The following is a 22,977-nucleotide window of genomic DNA, read 5'->3' as shown; positions in this document are numbered from 1 at the left end:
CCAGATGTCGGAGATCGCCGCAAATTTATCTGTTTTCACCTGTTCTGCCCGCGTGTCCTTGTCATCAAATCGAAGTTGTTGCATAATTGAAATTAATCTATCTCGGGGCATTGTCTCTTTGATTACTGGCACCAGAAATCTTTATGACCAGCAATCCACAATGGCACCAACAGGACACATGATTGCTCTTACAAACAGAATTGAAATGAATACCATCAGTTCATGAACTGACAAATTCCAGTCCAGCTCTGTTCTGTGGGCTTGATGGACCGTACACTCCCTGATGGTCTGCAGCATTCACACGTCTAACAGGCAAAGGAAGCTTTGGAGCACACTTGTAATCTTACGTTGTCAGAAGATAAACAAATAGAGAATGGTAAATTTACATGGACCTCACTCTAAATGGGTTTATATAAATATCATATGTAATATGGCAGTGACAAACCTTAGCAGACTTTGTGGGTCCAGCTTGTGCAGTGAAGCACGACCGATTTGCTACTGCACTGGGCATTCCAATGTCCTCTTCAACCCACACGGTGCCGTCTTTTGCCGTCTGGCTCTGGCTGGGCTTCCCAGTATCATGGGGCCTCTTCCGTGGAGGCATGTTGGGTTCTTGTTCCGTCTCCTTTTCAGATTCTTCTGAGGAGGTATCAGTGGCCTGCTAAACAAATGAAACCTTTCCTACATCAGAATCTGCTTCGTCCATTTCCTGAAGCAAGGCCAAAGCCTGTTGCGCGGAGAGGTTCTTCCTGCGTGGCAGTGATATGGAGGCCACCCTGATGTGCGTTCTCAGAAATGCGAACAAGAAATGATTCTTCCGCCTGGGTCGGTCTGCTTTTATGCACAGCACTGTGCTGTGGTAATGCAATGCCACTCCTACACATACACAGTCACAGTGGAACAATGGAAGATCTGTGCTGAGAGTCAAGGAAGGTGTGAATGTGTGTCTTTCATATTTACAGGTCAGTCAATGTGTGGGATATTTTGTATAGATACGGCAGACATTTGTGAAGATTGTAACACAGAGGTTTGGCCTGCCTTGGATCTGAGCAACTCTGAGTGAACAAATGCAAATGTGCCAGGCCTCAAGGGTGGTTTGCACAACAAAAGCTGGAGGAGAAACGAGCTGACGACCTGTGAAAATCTCAGCAGGGGTGAATAACACCTCGGGACTTGCACCAGAAAATAAAAAAGCCAGTAATTCTAGTAGGTGTTGGGTTGAGGGAAGTCACGCAAATTTGCGCAGGTTTAGTAAATCTAGTGTTAAAGCCTGGAGAGAGGCTGAAACCGCTGCTCTGGTGAGCCTGGTTAAGGAGAGAGATGAGTTGGGGCCGGAGGTGCCAAATTCCACCATTCCCACCTCCCTCCATTGTAATGACCATCTCACACAGACCCAGAGAGCGGATGTTGCTGCATTGCAACAGCGCTTTGCTGATGTATTCTCCCCCCTGCCGCCTTATGTCTCTCATAGAGCACCATATTAATAATAATATTAATAATAATACATTTTATTTGAAGGCGCCTTTCTAAAACCCAAGGCCACCTTACAAAGAGAAAAAGACATCAATAAAGCAGTAGATTAAAATAGATTCTAATCCATTAAAATATTTTTAAAAAACAGCAAAATATAACCACAAACAACAAATAATAATAATTTAAAAAATCAAACACACGATTTGACAGCAAGTAAAATCTGTATTAAAGTGAGTAAGCCAGTTTAAACAAGTAGTTTCTGAGTTTGAGTTTGTTGTGACTGAAATAAGGGAAGGGAATCTATATTTCTTAAGGCTGAAGGAACTCTGTGCCCCATAGTGATAAGGCGAGCAGAAGGAACAACAAGATGAGTGGCAGATGAAGATCTGAGAGAGCAGGAAACAGTGGTGATATGAAATCAGATCACAGAGATAAACATGAGAATTAAGATTTTGAAGTTTATCGTGGCTTCTGTGGGCAACCAGTGAAGCTGTTGAAGAATTGGGGTAATATGGTCTCTTAAGGGAGTACGAGTTATGACCCGAGCTGCAGAATTCTGAAGAAGTTGAAGTTTATGGAGGGACTTATTGGAAAGACCAAATAGGAGGGAGTTGCAATAATCGATCTGGGAAGTAATAAGACTATGGACAAGGATGGCAGCAGCATGGGGAGTAAGGAAGGGACGAAGTCGGTTAATGTTGCGTAAGTAAAAGTATGCAGACCGGGTTATGTAATTAATGTGAGACTGAGATGGGAGAGTACTGTCAAGTATGACACCCAAACTCTTTACCTGCAGGGAAGGAAGGGTGGGGGAATTTTCAATATTAATGGAGAAACTGTGAGATTTGGTTAAGGTAGAGGCTGTGCCAATGAGTAAAACTGTTAAGTTTGAGAAAATTGGAGAAGAACCAAGATCTGATCTCCATAAGATAGTTAGAGAGGAAGGTAGGTGGAAGGGATGAATTGGGTTTGGAGGAAATGTAAAGCTGGGTGTCATCAGCATAACAATGAAAATTAATATAATATTTTCGGAATATTTGGCCAAGAGGGAGCATGTAGATAATGAATAAAAGAGGCCCTAATACTGAACCCTGGGGGACACCAGCAGAAACAGGATAGAGACGTGAAGAGTGTGATTTAAGTTGGATAAACTGAGTGCGGTCTGAGAGATATGAGGTGAACCAGGCAAGGGGAGTGTGACTAATGCCAATGGATGCTAATCTGCTCAGGAGGATATGAGAAATTGTGTGAAATGCTGCACTAAGATCGAGAAGGATGAGAATGGTTAAAAGACCAGAATCAGCTGCCAACAGAAGATCATTAGTAATCCTTAACAAAGCAGTTTCTGTACTATGATTGGGGCGGAAACCAGACTGAAATTGTTTGTAGAGATTATGGTCATTGAGGTATGAGTGAAGCTGGGAGGCAACAACTTTCTTAAGGATTTTCAAAATAAAGGGGAGGTTTGATATAGGGCGGAGATCAAAATTATTGGGATCTGCACCAGCCTTTTTGAGAATTGGAATGACGGAAGCAGTTTTTAGGGATGGAGGATAAATTCCAGTGTTAAGGCAAGAGTGGATAATACTAGTTATGAGAGGAGCCAATTAGGGAAGACAAGCTTTAACTAACACAGAGGGAAGAGGGTCGAGCTGACAAGTGGATGATTTAGATTTTTTAATAAGATTTGATACAACAGCTATGGAATAAAACTTGAAAATGACTGAGAGGAAGACAGCGAGGAAAACAGAAAGTCTACTTCACAGTTAGAAGCTCCTACAAAGTTAAGTTGTTGGTGAATATCAGTGATTTTATGAGTGAAAAAAGATAGAAGAGAGTTACAAAAGTCAGCAGAGTCCATATGAGAGGGGAATGAGTCTGGAGGTTTTGTAATTTCTTTGTGTATGGTAAATCCAGTTTTCTTAAACAGACGTTCCAGTTGGCGTCCTTTAGCTTTGAGATGGCGCAGGTTAAGAGTAAACCGTGGTGCTGAACAGGAAAATGAGACAGTTCGGTGTTTAAGTGGAGCAAATATGTTAAGAAGGTTATGGAGGTCGACATTATAGTGAGAAACAAGTTCATCTGGGGATGAGGAGCTGTGAATAAATGGAAAGTCATAAATGGCAGATGAAAGATCTGCAGGGTTAATATTACTAATTTTCCTAAATGTGATGTCACGGGGTGTACAGGTTTTGTAGGCTTTTGTATTTACAGTAAAAGAAATAAACTTATGATCAGATTGGGGAAACAAATGGGCTTTACAGTGAGTGGGGGTAACGCCAGAACAGCAGACCAAATCCAAGATATGACCTTTAGAATGAGTAGAAAATTTTATGTATTGTAGAAGCTCCAAACTTTCCAGACAAGAAATAAAATCTCTGGAAAGAGGGATTTTATCATTGTCCATGTGGATATTGAAGTCACCAAAAATTATCAAATTTGGGGAAAGTACCGAGAAATGAGTAAGAAGAGCAGCAAAGTCATTAAAAAAAATCCTTATTTGGCTTAGGTGGCCGGTACACAGTACATATAATGGTGGGAGTAGATCCAAGGAGCTGTATATATTCAAATGAGTGAAAGGGTGGGGCAGAGACAGGGAGAACAACAGGATTACAACTTGGTTCAAGTTGTTGTCAATAACTTTAGAACAAATAAAAATGAGAATAAATCGGTGAGCAGCGGCAGCCAGACGTGCCAGTGCCGGAAGATATTGAGATGCAGCCTGGCATGACGGTGCATTCCCGGAGCATAAGCGACAAATTGTTCAGCGGGAATTGAATGATATGCTGAGGCTGGGAGTAATAGAAGAGTTGCACAGTGCTTGGTGTAGCCCCGTAGTTCTTGTGGTGAAGAAAGATGAGTCTATACGGTTCTGTGTGGACTACTGCAAGGTGAATGAGGTGTCATGGTTTGATGCCTCGGGTCACTCCTGGACCGGTTAGGCACTGCTCGTTTTTTCATGTCGCTGGATTTGACCAAGGGCTACTGGCAGATTCCCTTGTCTGCGGGGTCTAAGGAAAAAATGGCCGCCTTATGGACCGGGTGCTAGGGCCGCAAGCTGCGTATGCCGCCACCTATTTAGATGACGTGATCATCTACAGCGATGCCTGGGCGGAGCATGTGCAGCGGGTTGCAGCGCTCCTGAAGTCCCTGAGGCAGTCGGGGCTCACGGCCAACCCGAAGAAGTATGCAGTTGGACGGACCTGACTAGTCCCTCAACAAATCTCACCCGAAAAGGTGCCCCAGATCTGGTCCAGTGGATGGAGCAGTGCCAGGCATTGTTTGTGCAGGTAAAGACGGATCCCCACTGTTGTTCATACTTAACTTCTCCCTCCCATTTATTTCGCGGACAGACGCCTCGAACAGAGGGCTGGGGGCCGTTTTGTTCCAGCAGGTAGGGGGAGCCGACTGTCCCATCCTCCTCGTCAGCTGCAAGCTCAGGGTGCGGGAGACCCGCTACAGCACTGTGGAGAAGACGTGCCTGGCAATCCGGTGGGCGGTCGACTCCCTTCGTTACTACCTCCTGGGGCACCCAGTCACTCTCTGTTCAGACCACGCCCCGCTACAGTGGCTTCACCGCATGAAGGATCCCAATGCTGGGATAACCTGCTGGTATCTGGCTGGGGACAGGCCGGGGACGCAGATGGTCGTGGCTGATTTCCTCTGCTGCAGAGGAGGGCTGACACAGTGAGCTCACGGGGCGGCGTGAAGGCGGGAAGGAGCAGGTGTGCAGAACTGTGTTGATGAGAGAACCCATTCTCATGTTTTGCAGTGAGAAGGAGCGGGACACACACACACACATACATACAATGGGAATGACGGAGTGGCAGCATCCAGGGCAGATGCCAGAAACAGCAGGGGGAAAAGCACAGTTGGAAATAAAGTACTACTGAACGCAGAAGTGTCTGTGCACTGTCAAGCATGGTGGTGGTAGCATCGTGCTCTGCTGTGTTTTGTTGCCAGTGCATAAAGTGGATGGCATAATAAAGGAGGACTACCTCCAAATACTTCAACTTCACCTCAAATCAACAGCTAGAGGCTTGAAACTTTGACACAGCTGGGCGTTCCAACAGGACAATGACCCCAAACGCATCAAAACTGGTTTTGAATGCATAAAGCAGTCTAACATGGAGCATCTGGACTGGCCTCCCCAAAGCCCCGACATCAACCCTATTAAAAACTTTTGGTCTATACTTAAAAGCTTAATATGAGCCACAAAACCAACCAATTTAATTGCAGGTAGACTAAGCCTACATTTGAATCATGTTGTTGCATTAATTGTTTGCTTGCTCTCAGGCCATTAAATAGTATCCGTACTACAGCTGAAAGAATAAAAAACTAAAACTGTGTTATGCAAATCTAAACATGAATAGACTGCTTGATTATTATTTCATTAGATTCTCTGTGCCTGAATCTAATGGTTAGATTCAGCTGCCTGAATGACAGCTTTATAAAATAAAGCACGAGTGGATAGTTTCTCCACTATCAGCTCAACAGATTTTATTGTAAGATTTACAGATGAAAGATTTACTTCCATACGTTCGCTCCGTCAGCTGATTTAGGAAACACGCCCATTTAAACTGGTGATAGTCACAGTTTAGTCAGGAGCAAACAGCCTGACTAAACAGCACACTGGCCAACAGAGACGACCGTTCAGTGAAAATGACGAATCTGCAGATGCAACATCTGGAACTCGCAGAGTGGAATATTTTAACAAATATAATGAGTTAACCTGAAACAGAGGTGTAGACCAAAAGGTGACTGTTCACTTTTAATCTGCTGTAAATTACTTTTTATTTACAGCTAATATGTGATATATATGGTATGGGGTATGGGGACTGTAACCAGTTTTAGATCCCTTTAATGGTTAATTGCATTGCTCAAGTATAAAACAAGTAGAAAAGTTAGATATTCACATTAATTGAGAGTTGTTTGTGCAGACTTAGTGGAAGGCAGTGTGCAGGAATGTGGGAGTGAACCAGAGCAAGGTTGAAAAACTGGTTTCCCACTTGTGGAAGATGAGCAATCACGGCTCCTACTTAAGGCATGGATGGACATTCTCTCATTGCTGGAATGTTGAACTACTTGGTTAGTGAAACCCTGGCTCTTTACTTAGTTGACTTCTCAAGAGTTTCCTTGTGGCTTCTCCCAGTGACCCTTGCCCTCCTTGCATGCAGGTTGAGGTTTCTCCTTGTCGTCGTATCCTGGAGTGTGGTGAACAAGAGAGAGAGTCCCCCTACCCCCATCATATGTGTGTAGTGGTTAAAACTGGACTCACCATTACGGCTTCCCATAACAATGCTTTCAGTCCTGTAAGTCACTGTTGACACAGTTGCTATTCAACTGTGTACTGCTCTCTGGTGGCCTGATGCGTGTATTACACACAGAGTAACATCACAGTAGGGTTTCTCATGCTGTGTGTGGTGTTTTTCAGTCCCAACTCCATCCACTGAGGAAGATCATGTAACAAGGTTAAAAGCTGAAGAGCTGTCAGACTTCTGTTTGGACTTTTCATCCATCAATGTAAGTGTACATCAAAACAAAGACATTATAATTCATTAGTACTTTTCATATTTTAATTTGTCATTTTAACCACATAAAACACTTAAGCAGACACACATTAGAGGATAAAACTGATTAAATTAAGGTGAATCATTTACAGGCAATAAGAACATCTTCCTGCATAGTGTTACAGTCATTTAAAGAGAGGCTGATCTAAAATAAAATGCTTAACTGTCATGGTTTTGGTTGTTTTGTGTAGTTCTATTCAGCTGAGAAGGTGCAGTAGATTCCCCAGTGATCACTAGTGTAGCGTCCACAGTCCAGCTTCTCCAGCCCCACCAAGGCCATGTGATCAGGGGCCAGACGTGGGATTCCACGTTTGATGGCCGGGCGGAGGTAGATTCTGTCAAAGCGGCAGCGAGCGACAAAGGGAAACGTTTTGTTGTTGTTGGCAGAGGTGTCCCACGTGTAGCGGCAGTGCTCCTGTTTGCCCAGTCGCTCCCACACATCACAGACAGTTGCAGGCAGGCCCACCTTGGTCACCTGAGACGGGTCCAGAGAAAAGAGTTACTGTGATTTCTTGTTACAAGTTTACTGGCTGTATGTGAGTGGAAGGAGCAGCGTCTGACCTCCGCATCCCTCAGGTTTGTGTCTCCCCCAAACACAACGGTGACATCATCAGGTGCATGTTTCAACCTCCGCTTCACCACATGCAGCTGTTTCAGACGCTCTGCAGTATTTTCCTTACAGCTCTCAAAGTGGGATGTCATCAGGCACAGCTTCTGACCGTTGACGATCACCTGAGTTTTGGAAACGAAAATGTTCCTGAGCATCACTTATGGAGATGAAAAAAAATATCAGAGATGATTTTGCACACACCTGAGCGACCAGCAGGTTCCTCCTCATCTTAGTGGTGGGATAAGCTACCATCTCGCTCTCCACAAGTTTGACTCGTGACTTTTTCAGCAACATCCCTGTGAAGCAACCATTCCGACCACCTGATCAACACAAAAGGAAGAGAAAGATGGAGACTTTTAAGCTTTGGTTCCCCTTCAAATCAAATCTTTAGTCAATGATTTGTTTATTCCTTGAGTATTAGTTCCTAGCTCTTCTGAGTTTTGTTATCCATGTTTCTAGTTCTGTTCCCTGGTTGATCTTAGTTCCCTTAGTGATCCCTGCCTTCCCTGTTGTGTCTCTGTGTCTGCATATGTTCCCTGTCTTGTCTAGTTAATATGTCTGTAGTCCTGTTCGCATGTTTTTCTCTGTGTGTTTTGTCCTTTTGCCTCTCCAGTCTGTTTTGTGTTTCCATGTCTTTTTATTCCCAGTCTCAGTTTTTAGATCATGCGCCTTAGTCTGTGTCTCAGTGTTTGTGTTACTTCCTGGATTTTTTGTCTTGTGTATGCTGTTCAGTCTGTCTCGTTAGTCAGATTTTGTTCACCCTTGTTCCCTGGTGTGTCCTATCTCCTTGATTACCTCATGTGTACTTAAGCCCTTAGAGTTTGTTCAAAAACAGTGAAGGAAGAACGCAGATGTTACTAATATTGACTAAAGTCCTTAACAGCTCTCTTCATGTGTTACATGAAGTCAAAGCAAAGCAGCTCAGCTGCATTCAGCCATTAATCACCATTTGATCATTCATACCTGTGCCTTTCCTACCTGTATCTATCTGACATACTGTACCTTCAATCATCAGGTAGTTGACGAGCTGTTCCTTCAAGAACTGGACATAAGGGGGAACGAGCTCCTGCAGGAACACCACATCAGGGTTGTGTCTGTATTTACAGAGATTTACTTTAATAATATTAAATGTCACATATGTACAGCCTTTAGGAAAATGTTGCATCTCCAACAACATTTTCTCCAAACGATGCCTAAAAGTGTGAAAAGTGTAACAGGTACTTACAAGTTTAAATATTTAACCAGGCCTCTGGAACGCTCTGGACGTTTTTCCAAATCAAACCCGTCCACATTCCAGGTGATCAGGGACAGTTTAAAATCCTCTTCTTCTGAGGGTTTCTGTGTAGCAGCAGGACTGGCAGCAGGACTGTCTACAGCCAAATCCATCCTGGATGTTTTTCACAGTCAGTCAGCTAAAATACAAAGAGTCATAGGTAACCTTCACCATACATAGGAGAACAGACAGCAGACTTACCAGTCATCTGGAGTAGTATCTTCACCACTGTGTGTTTCAGAGTCGCTCTCCATGTCTGCTTCAACAAGTTAGCTCAAGGATCTCTGAAGGAAAAGTCCCAGGAAGGTTATGCTTTCTAATAATTTACTATAACTTTACAAACATGGCTTTACTGGAAATGCACCCAGGCAGTTTCTCAGTATGTTTATTTGACTTTTTGTGTCCATGCTTGCAAACAATTAAGGTTCAAAGTATGTTGACATGTTTTAGCTCCTCCCATTGTATCTATCCCAACCCATTCTGCGTTGCATAATTCCTTCCCCAAACAGAGAAAGGCCAGTGAACAGAGAAAAGCAAACAAAGCAACAACAGAGGTTCAGTAAGTACCACACTATATAAATGCAAGCAAGCAAAAAAGCAAAAACTAAGAAATAAAAGGTTTGATACAACACCACCACAGATTTCAAAAGTGTGTAATTAAATCAAAGTTATGAGAGCTGAATTTTTCCAAAAAGATTGGGCTTTAAAATAACTACATATATGCATTAAAACATATAATAAATATTAACCAAAGCTGGGACGAAAACCTGTCATGGCCAGACCCAGGGTTCATGTGTTTTTTGGGCTTGTCAGTATTTCGTGGGTTTATCTTGAGCTGGCTGCCCTCACTGGTCGCCCCGCCCATGTGTCTGCTTATCAGCTGATTATCATTACGTGCAGTCTCCCTCTTAACTGTGGGGCTGAGCTTCAGGCAACCCTGGATCGTTGAGTTTACTCAGCAGTACATCCCCGGCCTCATAGTGAAGACTTTGTGTGTGTCTTGTCTTGCCAGGATTTGTTAATGGAGTGTTTCACAGGAGCGGGGCCACTGTACAGTTTGGGATTTGGAGTTTCATGATTCACGCCAAGGATTTTAGAGAAATCGCCATGGGAGCCACGGTGTGGGGATTGCCACGTTGTTGTTTACCTTTCTTCACTGTAAATAAATTCACTGTCACTTTTTGGAAAAGTCCTGCGTTGGGTCCTGTTCTTACTACAAAAGTGACAAAACCCTTCTGTCCTTAATAAAAATGGTCAAATATTATTTCCTCTAATGTCAGTAAGAGCAGGTTGATTTTCCTGGCCTGCAGGCCGTTCACCATGTCACGAGTGGACTGACTCTCAACCAAAAAGTAAATAATCCACATCCTATTTTGCTATCATCTCTTCTATTTAAAGTCAAAGAATTATTTTCCTTTTTATCCTGACTTAGAAAATATTCTTTTAATAACATATTTTAAATTGAAAACGTTTATTACAGAAATCAGCGTCTTCAATGATGACATATAACCCATATAATATTTGATTAAATGGTAAGTGGCATGTATTTGTATAGCGCTTTACTTAGTCCCTAAGGACCCCAAAGCGCTTTACACTACATTCAGTCATTCACCCATTCACACACACATTCACACACTGGTGATGGCGAGTCTCGGCCAGACTCTTTTGGTAGAGATCAGCTTCTGACATAAATCTGGCTGGATATTTGACCACACTTCTTGGAAACAAAGTTAATTTAAATTGGTTGGTTTTGTGGCTCAGATTCAGCTTTTAAGTATAGACCAAAAGTTTTTAATAGGTTTAAGGTCGGGGCTTTGGGGAGGCCAGTCCAGATGCTCCATGTTAGACTGCTTTATGCATTCAAAACCAGTTTTGATGGGTTTGGGGTCATTGTCCTGTTGGAACACCCAGCTGTGTCAAAGTTTCAAGCCTCTAGCTGTTGATTTGAGGTGAAGTTGAAGTATTTGGAGGTAGTCCTCCTTTATTATGCCATCCACTTTATGCACTGGCAACAAAACACAGCAGAGCATGAGCAGAGTGAAGCTGACCCCCCACCCACTTGAAACGTAAAGGCAAATAGGCGGAGCGGTTAGTGCTACGTTTGTGCAGATTTGTGCAGGTAAAATTAGCGTTTGTGCTGCTATGGTTTCCGAGATATTAAACTTTATTTTATAGGTCATTCAAAGGTCACCATCCCCCCAGACTGCTCCAAAACGGGCCAAAATGGTCTACTTTTTTAGTGCTACGTTTGTGCTGGTTTGTGCAGGTAAAATTAGCGTTTGTGCTGCTTCTGTTTTAAAGATATTAATGAAAATGTAAAGGTCAACCAGCCCCCCCACATTACCCAAATCCAACAAAAGTGGTATCAAACGTTTGTGCTACGTTTGTGCTGGTTTGTGCTGCAAAGATTTTCGTTTGTGCTGCTATCATTTTAAAGATATTAATAACAATTTCTAGAGGTCATCAGAGGTCAACCAGCCCCCCCACATTAATTAAATCAAACAAAATGGGTGTCAATCAACTGTGCTACGTTTGTGCTGGTTTGTGCTGCTAAAATTTTCGTTTGTGCTGCTTCTGTTTTAAAGATATTAATGAAAATGTAAAGGTCAAAAGGTCAACCAGCCCCCCCACATTACCCAAATCCAACAAAAGTGGTATCAAACGTTTGTGCTACGTTTGTGCTGGTTTGTGCTGCAGAAATTTTTGTTTGTGCCGTTATTATTTTAAAGATATTAACAAAAATTTCTAGAGGTCAACCAGCCCCCCCATATTAATGGAATCAAACAAAATGGATGTCAAACGTTTGTGCTGGTTTGTGCTGCAAAAATGTTTGTTTGTGCTGCTAACATTTTAAAATGTTTAATAAAATAACGTCTTGATGCGTGCTTAATCATCCAGGTAAGTAAATCCCAAAAGGTTGATTCTGTTCATCTGGACATTTTCAGTTGGAGAAACGTTTCGTCACTCATCCAAGTGACTTCTTCAGTCTCAGCTGACTGCAGGTTTCCCCAACCATATAAACAGTACATTTGCATAGTGAAGGAAACTAGCGCCACTGAATGAACAATGTGCCGGGGGGTTAATTCCATGATTGTTAGTATGCAAATTCTTATGACCATTGATCAATGACAACTAATCAAAGCCTATTGATCAATGGCCATGAGTACCATTCACAGAAAGTGGGGAATGGCTACAATCACAGCATTGTAGGATGGCGAAAGATGTACCCTTGGGCCCCCCTTCTCGATCCAGAGATGGTCAGCATCCTGACAGCCCGATGGACGAAGCTGTCTCTCAGTCTGCTGGTTCTGGCCCGGAGGCTCTTCAGTATCCTTCCTGATGGCAGCAAACTGAAGACGCTGTTGAAGGGATGAGTGGAGTCACCTGTAATGGAGACGACCTTCCAGATGAGGCAGGTGCAGTAGATCTCCTGGGGAGGGAGGCAAGAGAGGTCCCCACAATGCTCTCGGCTGCTCTCACTACCCGTTGTCATTTTTTCCTGCAGAACCCAATGCAGGAGTCATACCACACAGTGATGCAGCTGGTGACGATACTCTCAACTGTGCCTCTGTAAAAGGTGCTCATAATGGGGGTTGAATCTCTTGTGCTTCTCAGTTTGCAGAGGAAGTAGAGTCACTGTTGGTCTTCTCCACATTCAGGGACAGGTTGTTGTTGCTGTACCACTCTGGCAGATGGTTAACTTCACCCCTGTAGTAGATCTCGTCGTGGGTCAGCAGAGTGAAGAGAAGGGAGCTCAACACACATCCTTGGGGAGCCCCCGTATTCCGTGTTCTTGGGCTGGAGGTAAGTAAGTAAGTAAAGACTTACATAATAAACACAAAATCACTGCCCTAGAACAGCTGGAACAGGCTCCAGCCCCTGAATTGGATACACAGAAGAGAGTGGATGGATAGTACTGCATCTAGCTGTTGAAACAGTGGCTCAACAGCTTCAGTCATATGCATGTAGTGCTTAAAAGTTAGGACTTCCCATAACACTACTCTCAGTCCTGTAAGTCAGTGTTTGAACAGTTGCTACTCAACTGTGTACTGCCCTCTAGTGGCCTGATGTGTGTATTACATACAGAGTGACATCACAGTAGGGTTTCTCATGCTGTGTGTGGTGTTTTTCAGTCCCAACTCCATCCACTGAGGAAGATCATGTAACAAGGTTAAAAGCTGAAGAGCTGTCAGACTTCTGTTAATGGACTCTCCCCCCCAATCAGTGCAAGTGTATAATAAAACAAAGACATTGTAATTTATTGGTACTTTTCATTTTTTAATTTGTCATTTTAACCACATAAAACACTTAAGCAGACACACATTAGAGGATAAAACTGATTAAATTAAGGTGAATCGTTTACCGGCAATAAGAACATCTTCCTGCATAGCATTACTGTCATTTAAAGAGCGGCTGATCTAAAATAAAATGCTTAACTGTCATGTTTTTGGTTGTTTTGTGTAGTTCTATTCAGCTGTGAAGGTGGAGTAGATTCCCCAGTGATCACTAGTGTAGCGGCCACAGTCCAGCTTCTCCAGCCCCACCAAGGCCATGTGATCAGGGGCCAGACGAGGGACTCCATCCTTGGTAGCCGAGCGGAAGTAGATTCTGTCAAAGCGGCAGCGACTGACATACGGAACAGTTTTGTTGTTGTTGGCTTTAGTATCCCATGTGTAGCGGCAGTGCTCCTGTTTGCCCAGTCGCTCCCACACATCACAGACAGTTGCAGGCAGGCCCACCTTGGTCACCTGAGACGGGTCCAGAGAAAAGAATTACTGTGATTACTTGTTACAAGTTTACTGGCTGTATGTGAGTGGAAGGAGCAGCGTCTGACCTCCGCATCCCTCAGGTTTGTGTCTCCCCCAAACACAACGGTGACATCATCAGGTGCCTCTGACATCCTCTGCATCACCACATGCAGCTGTTTCATCCGCTCTGCAGCATATCCCTTACAGCTCTCAAAGTGGGATGTCATCAGGCACAGCTTCTGGCTGTTGACGATCACCTGATTTTTGGAAAGGAAAATGGTCCTAAGTATCCCGTTCCGCAGAACTTATGCACATGAAGAAAATATCAGAGATGATTTTGCACACACCTGAGCGACAAGCAGGTTCCTCATCATCTGAGTGGTGGGATAAGCTACTATCTCACGCTCCACAAATTTGACTCGTGACTTTTTCAGCAACATCCCTGTGAAGTAACCTTCCTCACCACCTGGTCAACACAAGTCAAGAGGAAGATGGAGACTTTTAAGCTTTGGTTCCCCTTCACATCAAATCTTTAGTCAAGGTATGCTGATACACATAAGTATCAATATCATGTGCAAACTGTATGTGTACAGAGATACTTAACGGTTGTGGTCAGTTTACATTTAGTCATTGTATGTATCAATGTCGTGGTAATATGGGCGCTTTTAATGACTACTTTGAACTGTCCTATTTCCAGTGTGCAATGATTGTAAAGCTTACATCTTCAATGAGTGAAAAAAAATTGAAAGTCTGAATTCATTTGAGATTTTCTCTAATCCACACAGAGTCAAAAGTATGCTTACAGACTCAAATAAACATATACACTCTGACTTGAATGTTTTAATAAGTGGTGCTGAAGACTAAAATGTCTTAACTGTACAAGTCAATAAAAGCCCTAAAATTACCATGAGACACCCCTTTTACTCCTACTCTGCAACCTTCCATGCCAATCAAGTCAGTGTTGACCCGATGTGCAGTTACATTTCTCTGGAGGTCCACGTTAGGTTATGCAGACGGTTACCTCGTGGGCTTAAAATGAGCTTCCTGTCACAGTTCCCGCAGAAGTATAATCCCCATATTAGTACAACAGTCAGAATTTATAAACGCAGTGAAAGAAGAACACAGATGTCACTAATATCTACAAATGTCTCTAATGGCTCTGCTAATGCGACACTGAGGGAAACCAAAGCAGTTCAACTGCATTCAGCCATTAATGACCATTTTATCGTTCACATGAGTGCTTTGCCTAACTGTATCTAACATACTGTACCTTCAATCATCAGGTAGCTGACAGCCCGTTTCTTCAAGTACTGGACATACGGGGGAATGAGCTCCTGCAGGAACACCACGTCAGGAGTGTATCTATGAAACAAAAAAAATAAAACAATTAAAGTAAAAACAATTACTTTACTTTAACTATCAAATATATAGAACTTTGAGCAAAATGTAAAATTTCCTCCAAATGATGCCTAAAACTGTGCAACAACTGTAGCACATGCTTACAAGACTAAATATGAACACAGGCCTCTGGCACGCTCTGCAATGTTGTCCGTATCAAGTCCGTCCACGTTCCAGGTGATCATGGACAGTTTACCATCATCTTCTTCTGAAGGTTTCCGTGTGGTAGCAGGACTGTCTGCAGTCAAATCTATGCTGCAAATGTTTCCACAGACAGTTTGGCTAAAATGAACAGAGTCATAAGTAAACGTCACCATACACAGAAAAGACAGCAGACTCACCAGTTTGCAGCAGGGGCATCTTCAACCTTCTGCCTCTTAGCTTTGGGGGTGGTGTCTTTCTCTGGAAGCTCCTCAACATCAAACACTCTCTCCATGTCTGCCTCAAAGAATGAGTTCAAGGCTCTCTGAAGGAAAAGAGACAGGAATGTGCTGCTTATCACAGGACTAAAAAATAAAAAAAAATATCAGGACTTGGCTGTATATACATCCGTATTCCAGCATCAGCATCAATGTAATGTTTTTAGCTACAGGCTCTCATTTAATCAGTAAAATAACCCGCAGCTGTGCTGAGTGCAATTAAAAGTGCCCATTTGGACTCCGGCTACAACACCAGAGTTACACTCAGCTGGTGTATGTACCTCCATCTCCCAGTCATTCTCAGCCAGGTAGCACTGAGCCACGGCGCTTTCAGTTCCCGCTATGGCTGCAAACTCGTCACAGAGGCGGCTTCTTTTTTCCTCCAAGTTAGAAACTGACGGTGTGTCCGACTCCGAGGTAGAAGCCATCTTTATTAGACACCAGTTTTGCACAAGTACATCTGAAATAAAGAATTAAAACCAAACATTAGCCCATCTTTGCTCTCTGCAAGTTCTCTAAGGTGTACCCATGAAATACGTCCGGGTGAACTTGCTAAACAGTTTCTAATTCGGATAAATTGAAGCTTTAAATAAGACTTTTTAGGGTTGATATACCATTTCATAAGACTCCATACCATTAAAATATACTTTTTATTATAAAAAATATTTAACTAAAAGAAGGCTTGGAAAAAAACTATTAGCATTAAAATTTTATACGCACGCGGCGCTGTTTACCTTCTTTACTGTGGCTGGCCAGTTAAAGTTTCACCCGGACCGTTTTGCGGCACGCCACAGTTTCCGGCGGTGTAAGATAAACAGAAGTTTGACATTGGCTGCATGAAAAGGTGTTAAATACACACACCTTGTCGTTAACAATGGCTTCGCTTACTTTAAATTCCTTAAAACATGTAATGAGAGCTATGGTGGATAGCCCAGGCTTCGACAGGGTACTTAGCAAGGTAAATATGGACAGTTTGTGCCAATTAGTTTTTGGTTTAAGCGCAGAAAAAAGCCGGATCGTGTCTGTATTGTTGCGCTGACATAAAAACAACTCTGTGTTTTCTTCAGGTGGACATTTTGTCTGCCAGCCCCGGTAAAGTGGTGTGTGAGATGCGGGTAGAAGAAGAGCACACAAACCGGGGAGGGACGCTGCACGGCGGGCTAACAGCCACACTGGTTGATATCGTCTCCACCATAGCTATCATGCACAGTGAGAGGGGGGCACCGGGGGTCAGCGTGGATATGAATATAACGTGAGTCCATAACTATTGTAAGCCTTTCTGGGAACAGGTTCTACCCCTCAAAACTCTGGCATAAGGCAGATCTGCCTGTAAAAAGTAGCAAGCAGGGTTCAAGGTTCAATTGAAATATGTAAAATGAACCTTCACAGGGTCCTACAACACGGACCCAGCCACCAACCAGACTTGTGCTCGTGTAGGGTTATTTTCATGCAAAAACTAAATATTTTTACTTTTATCTGTCACCTTTTGTACATTATACTATTTTTGTTTTCCTCATAAATGGGTAAATGTGAACACTTAGTCCAAAATTACTTTACTATCTTTATTCCATTTATCTGTGCTCAGGATAGACACCAGTTTGTGGAGTGACCAGGGCTAGGGACAGGTCAGGTTGAGTGGTTTGGAGAGGCTGAGATGGTTTTAGCATTTTCACACAAATATAACAGGCTTGTTCCTTTATGTTTAACACATTAAGTTTTTATTTCTCATCGCTGTGCACCTTCAAACAGCAAACCAATTTGAACCTAAATTAAAGGAATAGTAACACATACAAGACAGTCCTACTGGTGTATCCATCAGCTGGGCTTATCGCACACAAGATGAAAAAGGAAAAAAAAAATTACCTGCGTATCATTTATAGCACTATACTCAGGGGGTTAAGGTGACATTCAGAACTGTGTTTTTTCTTAATAAGCTGTGGTCACTGTATTTCAGCATCTAGCTTAGAACTGCAGAAGAGGAACAAGCATAAAGGGGATGATGCAGAGGGTTGGTGTGATGCTAGGGATAGGATGACATGGAGAAAGATGGCAACTCCTGAAGGGAGCAGCCAGAATAGGAAGAGCTTTGCACTCAGAAATGAGGATATTTAATACCACTTAAACTGTAGTGTTCGGCCTCTCTGTGAGGTCAAAGTCATGAAGAGTGATGAGTCATGACCCCACATTTGAGAGAAAAGTACTTTAAAATATATATACACCGGTAGTTTTTTTCCCCCTTGTTGATTAGAATTTTTATTTGCTTTGGTTTACAGAATTGCCCAGTAAGAAAATGGTCCCTGGCTTGATCCCAGGAGACAAATCCCTTTGGGGTTTCATCCGATGTGTTAATGCAGGGCAGGGAGCAGCTGAAAGTAGCTTTATTCACTTATTGCCAAGACTAAAGGATAAATGTTGAAAGTCAGAAATAACATACTCAGCTTAGCGCACTGAGGGTTAAGTTACACCTCACAGGATTAAATTTAACCTCCTGCAGGCTTTCCTAATCTGGCTGATAATTTCCCCGATAAACTACAAAAGCTGTCACTGTGTCATAGGTACATGAACGCTGCCAAGATGGGAGAAGATGTTCTCATCACCGCTCAGGTTCTGAAACAGGGACGGAGTCTGGCGTTTGCCACAGTGGACCTCACCAACAAGGTTACAGGGAAGATCATCGCACAAGGAAGACACACCAAACATCTTGGCAGCAGCTGAAGCTTCTCCACTCTGTATCTGTCTGTAGTGTCAAAGCAAGAGTGACGATGTAAACAGCTTCTCTCTGTCTGTAAATAAGTTTGTAATCAGTACTTCAGTGGTGGGTGTCACAACGCTTGGGCTACGAGCTGGTGGTTACTTGATGCTTATTTCCTGCTGTTAAATATTTGCCAATAACTTAAATTGACACCAGTGGTTATTGTATGATCAGAGCCCCTTGTCATTGAAAGACTGTATCAATGATTTGTGCGCATGCAATAAAAGAAAATGGACAAAGAGTGATGCTTTCAGAATTTGCACTGTATTGGGATATGCTCAGCAGTATTGATTTGAGAACCAACAGAGAAAAAAAACTCCAGAAGTTACACGCCTTACATCCTTTTAAAGTGAACACACTGAATCAACAAGGAGCAAAATTATATGTGCGTAATATTCTTTGACAAGCAAGCCTGCAAAACCCAATTTAATTTGATGAGCATGGTGGCAAATCATCTAACTTTTAGTAGGTCAAATAAAAATAAGAGAATTAGCTTTCAGCAACTTTTGTTAGGTATGTTAAACAATAAATGTCGCCATTTCAGTTACTCACCAACCCACATCCCCAATAAAACAAACATAAAAACGTCATTTCAGTAGCTCAATGGAATAGTGCTTGAACAGTGAACATGACCCTCAACGTCTAACCAACTTTGTGTGTATAACACCTTTCAAGTCACTCAAGGTTTTAGCGAAGGCTTGCCTAGCATGTTTCAGAGGAAAGCAAATGACACCAAACCATCTTTGAAAGTCCAGCAAAATAACTAAGGCTGTTTAAAAGAAGCGATACCTACACCATATGATTTGACAGATACTGTTCATCTCATTATCTCTTTGCTTACACGGGTGTTTAAACACCTCTCCACACCTGTCCTCGGTCACAAGACTGCGTAAAGTTGTTCTAGACACCTGCGTGACATTACAAACTTTAACAATCATTTCTTATGACAACAAGGATATAAAACGCGTCCATGTGAGAACCACCATGATGACCTGTGTATTGTTTGTTCCTGTTCTGATGCAACATAAAGAGTTCCTTCAATGACCGGTGCTGTTGACAGTGCAGCTCCAAGAGAACAACCAACCACTCAAAATCAATGTTCGTGCAGGTTCAAATGAACAAAAATAGGTGAGTGAGAAGCAGGGAATGAGGAGGAAGTGGAAAAAAAGGTGAGGGATAAATCCAAAAATGGTAGGGAGAAGAGGGGTGGGGGCACACTGGGAGCATGAGGCAGAAAAAAAATGAAGGATGGGAACTCAATCAGATTCAGGTCAGGGAAGGTAGAACGAGTAGAAACAAAAAAGGAGATCCAAGCATAAGTTCACATCTTAAAGGGAAAAAAGGATGGAGATGAGTACATCAATTTGCTTCTGAAGGCTTAGGCAAGAGGAAGGGAAAAAGGCTTTTTTTTTTCTTTTTCATTCCCCCTCCGTGTGGCTGGGTGGAGCAAGAAGCCTTAATCAGGCATATAAGGGCGGAGGTGATCCTCGATGTCTCCCACACCCCAGCAGGTCAGCTGGTCCTGGGGCAAGTACAGGCAGAGGCTGCACAACTTGAAAACTGTGGCCTTGGTTTTAGGAGTCTGAAAGAATGTGGACAACATTTGTGATAAAGTGTGTTAACAAGACCATTTCAGGGTTTTTTCCTCCTCTTTTTAGGAGAATTACATTTTATTTTCAGCGATGCGACATACCTGTAAGTGCTGTCTATCCATGAAGAGAAATACAGACTGAGTTGGGTTGTTCATGACCATTCCAGCCTTGTCTTTACGACCCAAAGCATGCATGCACTGCTTCTCGTAGTCTCCATGATGAAATTCAAACTTGGCCTGTAAATAAGACAGACTTAAGAACTAAGGACAAAGTTTTGTTATGTAAAGTCTCAGTTTCCCAGACACAGATTAAGCCTAGTCTCAGGCTTCAAACTCGCAGTGTTTCGTGTTAGTTGAGGACTGAACTTCATACATATCTGGGAAACTGGCTGCAAAATTGAATTTGCTGATAAGATGCTTTTTTTTTACTATTTAAAATTGCTACACTGTGAAGATGATTTAAAAAAATAGAGTGTACACAAAGATGATATTTTTAACTTTCTATAGTTCTGACCAAACCTAAGGTGATAAGGACTGACCTGAACAGGCCTAAAGGGTTCATCATCGGCCCCCTTCCATCTGGAGAACAGCAGACAGACGATCTTCTCAATATCGTTGCGTGGCCATAGGATAAAATCCATTTCCTGAGTGCAGCCTATCACATCCTGTAAAAACACAGACAGCTAACATGACACAAAATGTTTACTTTTCCATACACTCCCCCTTTCAAATGGTATTGTGTCTCACCCTTCGCATTGACTGGTATCGGGGCGCGTGTAGTTGCACAACGTCTTTTTGTAGGAGCTCTATTGAACTCTCGAGAGAGTAGCTGGAATCGCGCACACCTCGTAGGATATTTTCTTCATAGTTGTTGGTCATCACTGGCACAACTTCGGCTACCTCAAAAAGTGCTGACTTCTTCTTCTGTAATGAAAAAAATTGGAGGGGGGATATTTTAAGGCATTGCTTTGGTTGTACAATGAGGAACAAACATGAGTGGATCTGTAGTGCTGGCAAACCTTTTCTTTGAAAACGAAGGCTATATAAATCTTGAAGTCAAACTGATCAGCCAAAGATTCCCTTTTCTTCCGAAGTTGAGCTCGAAGTCGATTTCGTGTTTGATTTCTGCGTGAAGTTGGGTCCCCCATGGTTGGAATTCGATGGTAGTGTCTTCTCCTCTTCTGCAGTATATTTTGGCTAAACTCTCTACTTTCTGTTTGATAAAGGATGGAGCTGGCTACCCTTTGCAGAAACAACGCATCAAAACTCTAGGCTAAATCCTCAGTATACCAACTACGAACTTAAAAGGTCATAAAAATCTTAAACAAAACTAAGTCATTTCGATTGTTTTGTTAAAAAAAGGGCAGTGTTGAGGAGGGGGGGAATGGTCGACAAGCTAAGACTACATCTCCTTTATGCTTGATCAGAAATCCATGTTTTAAGACATGACTTTCAAGGACCGTGAGCTTCGTTTTTCAACCTGCCATGGAGGGATTACAACAAAGATTTAAATTAAAACAGCAACTCAAATGACTCAACTTTTCCCTCCTATAGATGGTACTGAAATCAGCAGAAAGCGCTGCTGCAAAAACCCATATCGCTAGTTTTCTGCAATTGAGATTGTGGACTACAGCAAGCAGACAAATATTCTATCGTTTGGGTCATTTCAAAGTCCCTCATCCATGGCTGTCTTTTTGCTTCCGTGCAGACACTGTTATGTGCGTGTTATAGACGGACTGGGGATACAGACGAAGATGGCAGGTAAACACAGATGCCAGGAGATATTGGCACCGGGTAACATCGAAGACTACTGCGAAAGTAACTTGACATTTCCGTGACTTTTACTGCCACTCATTTGGCCCAGAGCCTGTGTCGTTGCTGCCACTGCCGATAGTCATGATGTGGGCGTATTTTTAGCACACTAGCTAAGGTGAGCTAGCAGGCTAATCTAGGCATTCACTTCCGACACTAACTAGTAGTGAGCCAGCGATATAGCTACATCTTATCATCTGACTGATTGGCTTAATTGAGGCCTATGTGTGATCACCTAGCTTAGCGTACAGTCATCTTTAAACGCGTTTACATTTCCCCCACCTCCTCGGCTCAATGTGACTGCCAGTGCTGTTTGAGGCTAAGAAACCAGCGGGCTTCACTCACTAACCGTTTACACCATTTTCGCTAAATGTAATGCGCTTCAGTCGTGCCTTGTTAACTACTTCATCGACAAAAAAACCGAATCAGCCCAGGGGAATCAATTATAGCCAATCAACGACAGCAGTTGAATGGCGAAATAATTGTTAGCTAAACAAAAAAAATCAACCCCCCGCTTTCCACGTCTGAAGTTTCGAGGTGTTTGCTGCGCTTGTTTTCTTTCTCTCCTTTTCTTCAGTCGTCACAACCTCCGGCTCGCCCTGCCGCATGCCATGTCAAGATAAATCGACAATCCAGCTCAAGTCCTCCGTTCTTTCAGTCGACATGTGGAGTTTTCTGTCTCCCGGCGGGCCCATATTTAACGACGTGTCGTCCAACGTTTTTTCCGTTTGGTTTCTTTGTTTGCGTGTTTTTTTTAGGTAGCTAATAATGGCACATACAAGCTAGACGGTCTACAGCCTCCCCCAAAATGGCTGCACAGTCAACTACAAAGATATGACGTGCCTTGACATGTGACCGCACGAGGGGAAAAAAACAACGGTGCAAAAAAAATAATTCTTTGTGAGCATGCGCCTCACTGGCCTCTTGCTCACGTGACGGAGTGGGCGTATTTAAGCCTCTGGCGCGGGAGTATCGGAGAAGAGTCGAGCGAACGGGAAACCGAGGTTAAGAAAAAGCAGGCAGGGTAAGTTCTGGTAATGTTTTTAATTAATTAATTTTTTTATCTACAGTTATATCACATTAAGTATAGTTCACGTCGGCTAATTTGCCTTCTTTAAACGTGGCTGATTGGTTTTCCTTAAGATCCAGCTGACTCGAGGCCTTCTTACCATGGCTTATTTTAAAAGTGGGGAAACTTAAACCATATGATCCTTTCCTTATAGAGTAGCGTTTCTAAGTGGGTAGAATCACTAGTCAATGGTAAGCTAGACAGCTAGAGGTTTAATTTTTTTTAAAATATAATTTTTGCTAATTAAAAATCAAGTTCTTTG

At 42.8% G+C, this 22,977-nt stretch overlaps 4 protein-coding genes across 5 annotated transcripts; 1 reads left to right on the top strand and 3 right to left on the bottom strand.

The window, feature by feature from the left end:
• Positions 1–5,918: 5,918 nt before the first annotated feature.
• LOC146609726 (tyrosyl-DNA phosphodiesterase 2-like) lies at positions 5,919–9,306 on the bottom strand. Of its 2 annotated transcripts, none has more exons than XM_085345895.1 (6): positions 9,128–9,306; positions 8,879–9,040; positions 8,656–8,747; positions 7,855–7,973; positions 7,605–7,775; positions 5,919–7,518 (listed from the first exon to the last, which is right to left on the bottom strand). In XM_085345895.1, exons 1-6 carry the CDS (start codon positions 9,178–9,180, stop codon positions 7,237–7,239), a joined length of 879 nt encoding a protein of 292 aa, XP_085202021.1. In that variant the 5' UTR covers positions 9,181–9,306; the 3' UTR covers positions 5,919–7,236. The 2 variants fall into 2 exon arrangements, with proteins under 2 accessions (XP_085202021.1, XP_085202022.1); XM_085345896.1 differs by having other exon boundaries at positions 8,879–9,065; positions 9,128–9,180.
• Positions 9,307–13,196: 3,890 nt separating this feature from the next.
• Positions 13,197–16,005, bottom strand: tdp2b (tyrosyl-DNA phosphodiesterase 2b). The gene is made up of 7 exons (XM_085345829.1): positions 15,773–16,005; positions 15,414–15,538; positions 15,178–15,327; positions 14,945–15,036; positions 14,022–14,140; positions 13,761–13,931; positions 13,197–13,674 (listed from the first exon to the last, which is right to left on the bottom strand). The coding sequence occupies exons 1-7, from the start codon at positions 15,917–15,919 to the stop codon at positions 13,393–13,395; spliced, it is 1,086 nt and encodes a 361-aa protein (XP_085201955.1). The 5' UTR covers positions 15,920–16,005; the 3' UTR covers positions 13,197–13,392.
• A 302-nt stretch (positions 16,006–16,307) lies between these two features.
• Positions 16,308–18,473, top strand: acot13 (acyl-CoA thioesterase 13). The gene is made up of 3 exons (XM_085345833.1): positions 16,308–16,449; positions 16,559–16,743; positions 18,047–18,473. The coding sequence occupies exons 1-3, from the start codon at positions 16,366–16,368 to the stop codon at positions 18,204–18,206; spliced, it is 429 nt and encodes a 142-aa protein (XP_085201959.1). The 5' UTR covers positions 16,308–16,365; the 3' UTR covers positions 18,207–18,473.
• On the bottom strand, positions 17,983–22,455 carry lg22h6orf62 (linkage group 22 C6orf62 homolog). Its single transcript, XM_085345831.1, has 5 exons — positions 20,854–22,455; positions 20,582–20,758; positions 20,374–20,499; positions 19,937–20,071; positions 17,983–19,825 (listed from the first exon to the last, which is right to left on the bottom strand). Exons 1-5 carry the CDS (start codon positions 20,980–20,982, stop codon positions 19,700–19,702), a joined length of 693 nt encoding a protein of 230 aa, XP_085201957.1. The 5' UTR covers positions 20,983–22,455; the 3' UTR covers positions 17,983–19,699.
• Between the last annotated feature and the right edge of the window lie 522 nt (positions 22,456–22,977).

The sequence above is a fragment of the Diplotaxodon limnothrissa genome, linkage group LG22 (genome assembly GCF_057381915.1).
Source record: "Diplotaxodon limnothrissa isolate DT_005_m linkage group LG22, D_limnothrissa_male_GT1.1, whole genome shotgun sequence".
Lineage (NCBI taxonomy): Eukaryota > Metazoa > Chordata > Actinopteri > Cichliformes > Cichlidae > Diplotaxodon > Diplotaxodon limnothrissa.
This window is presented reverse-complemented; position numbering and strand designations above follow the sequence as displayed.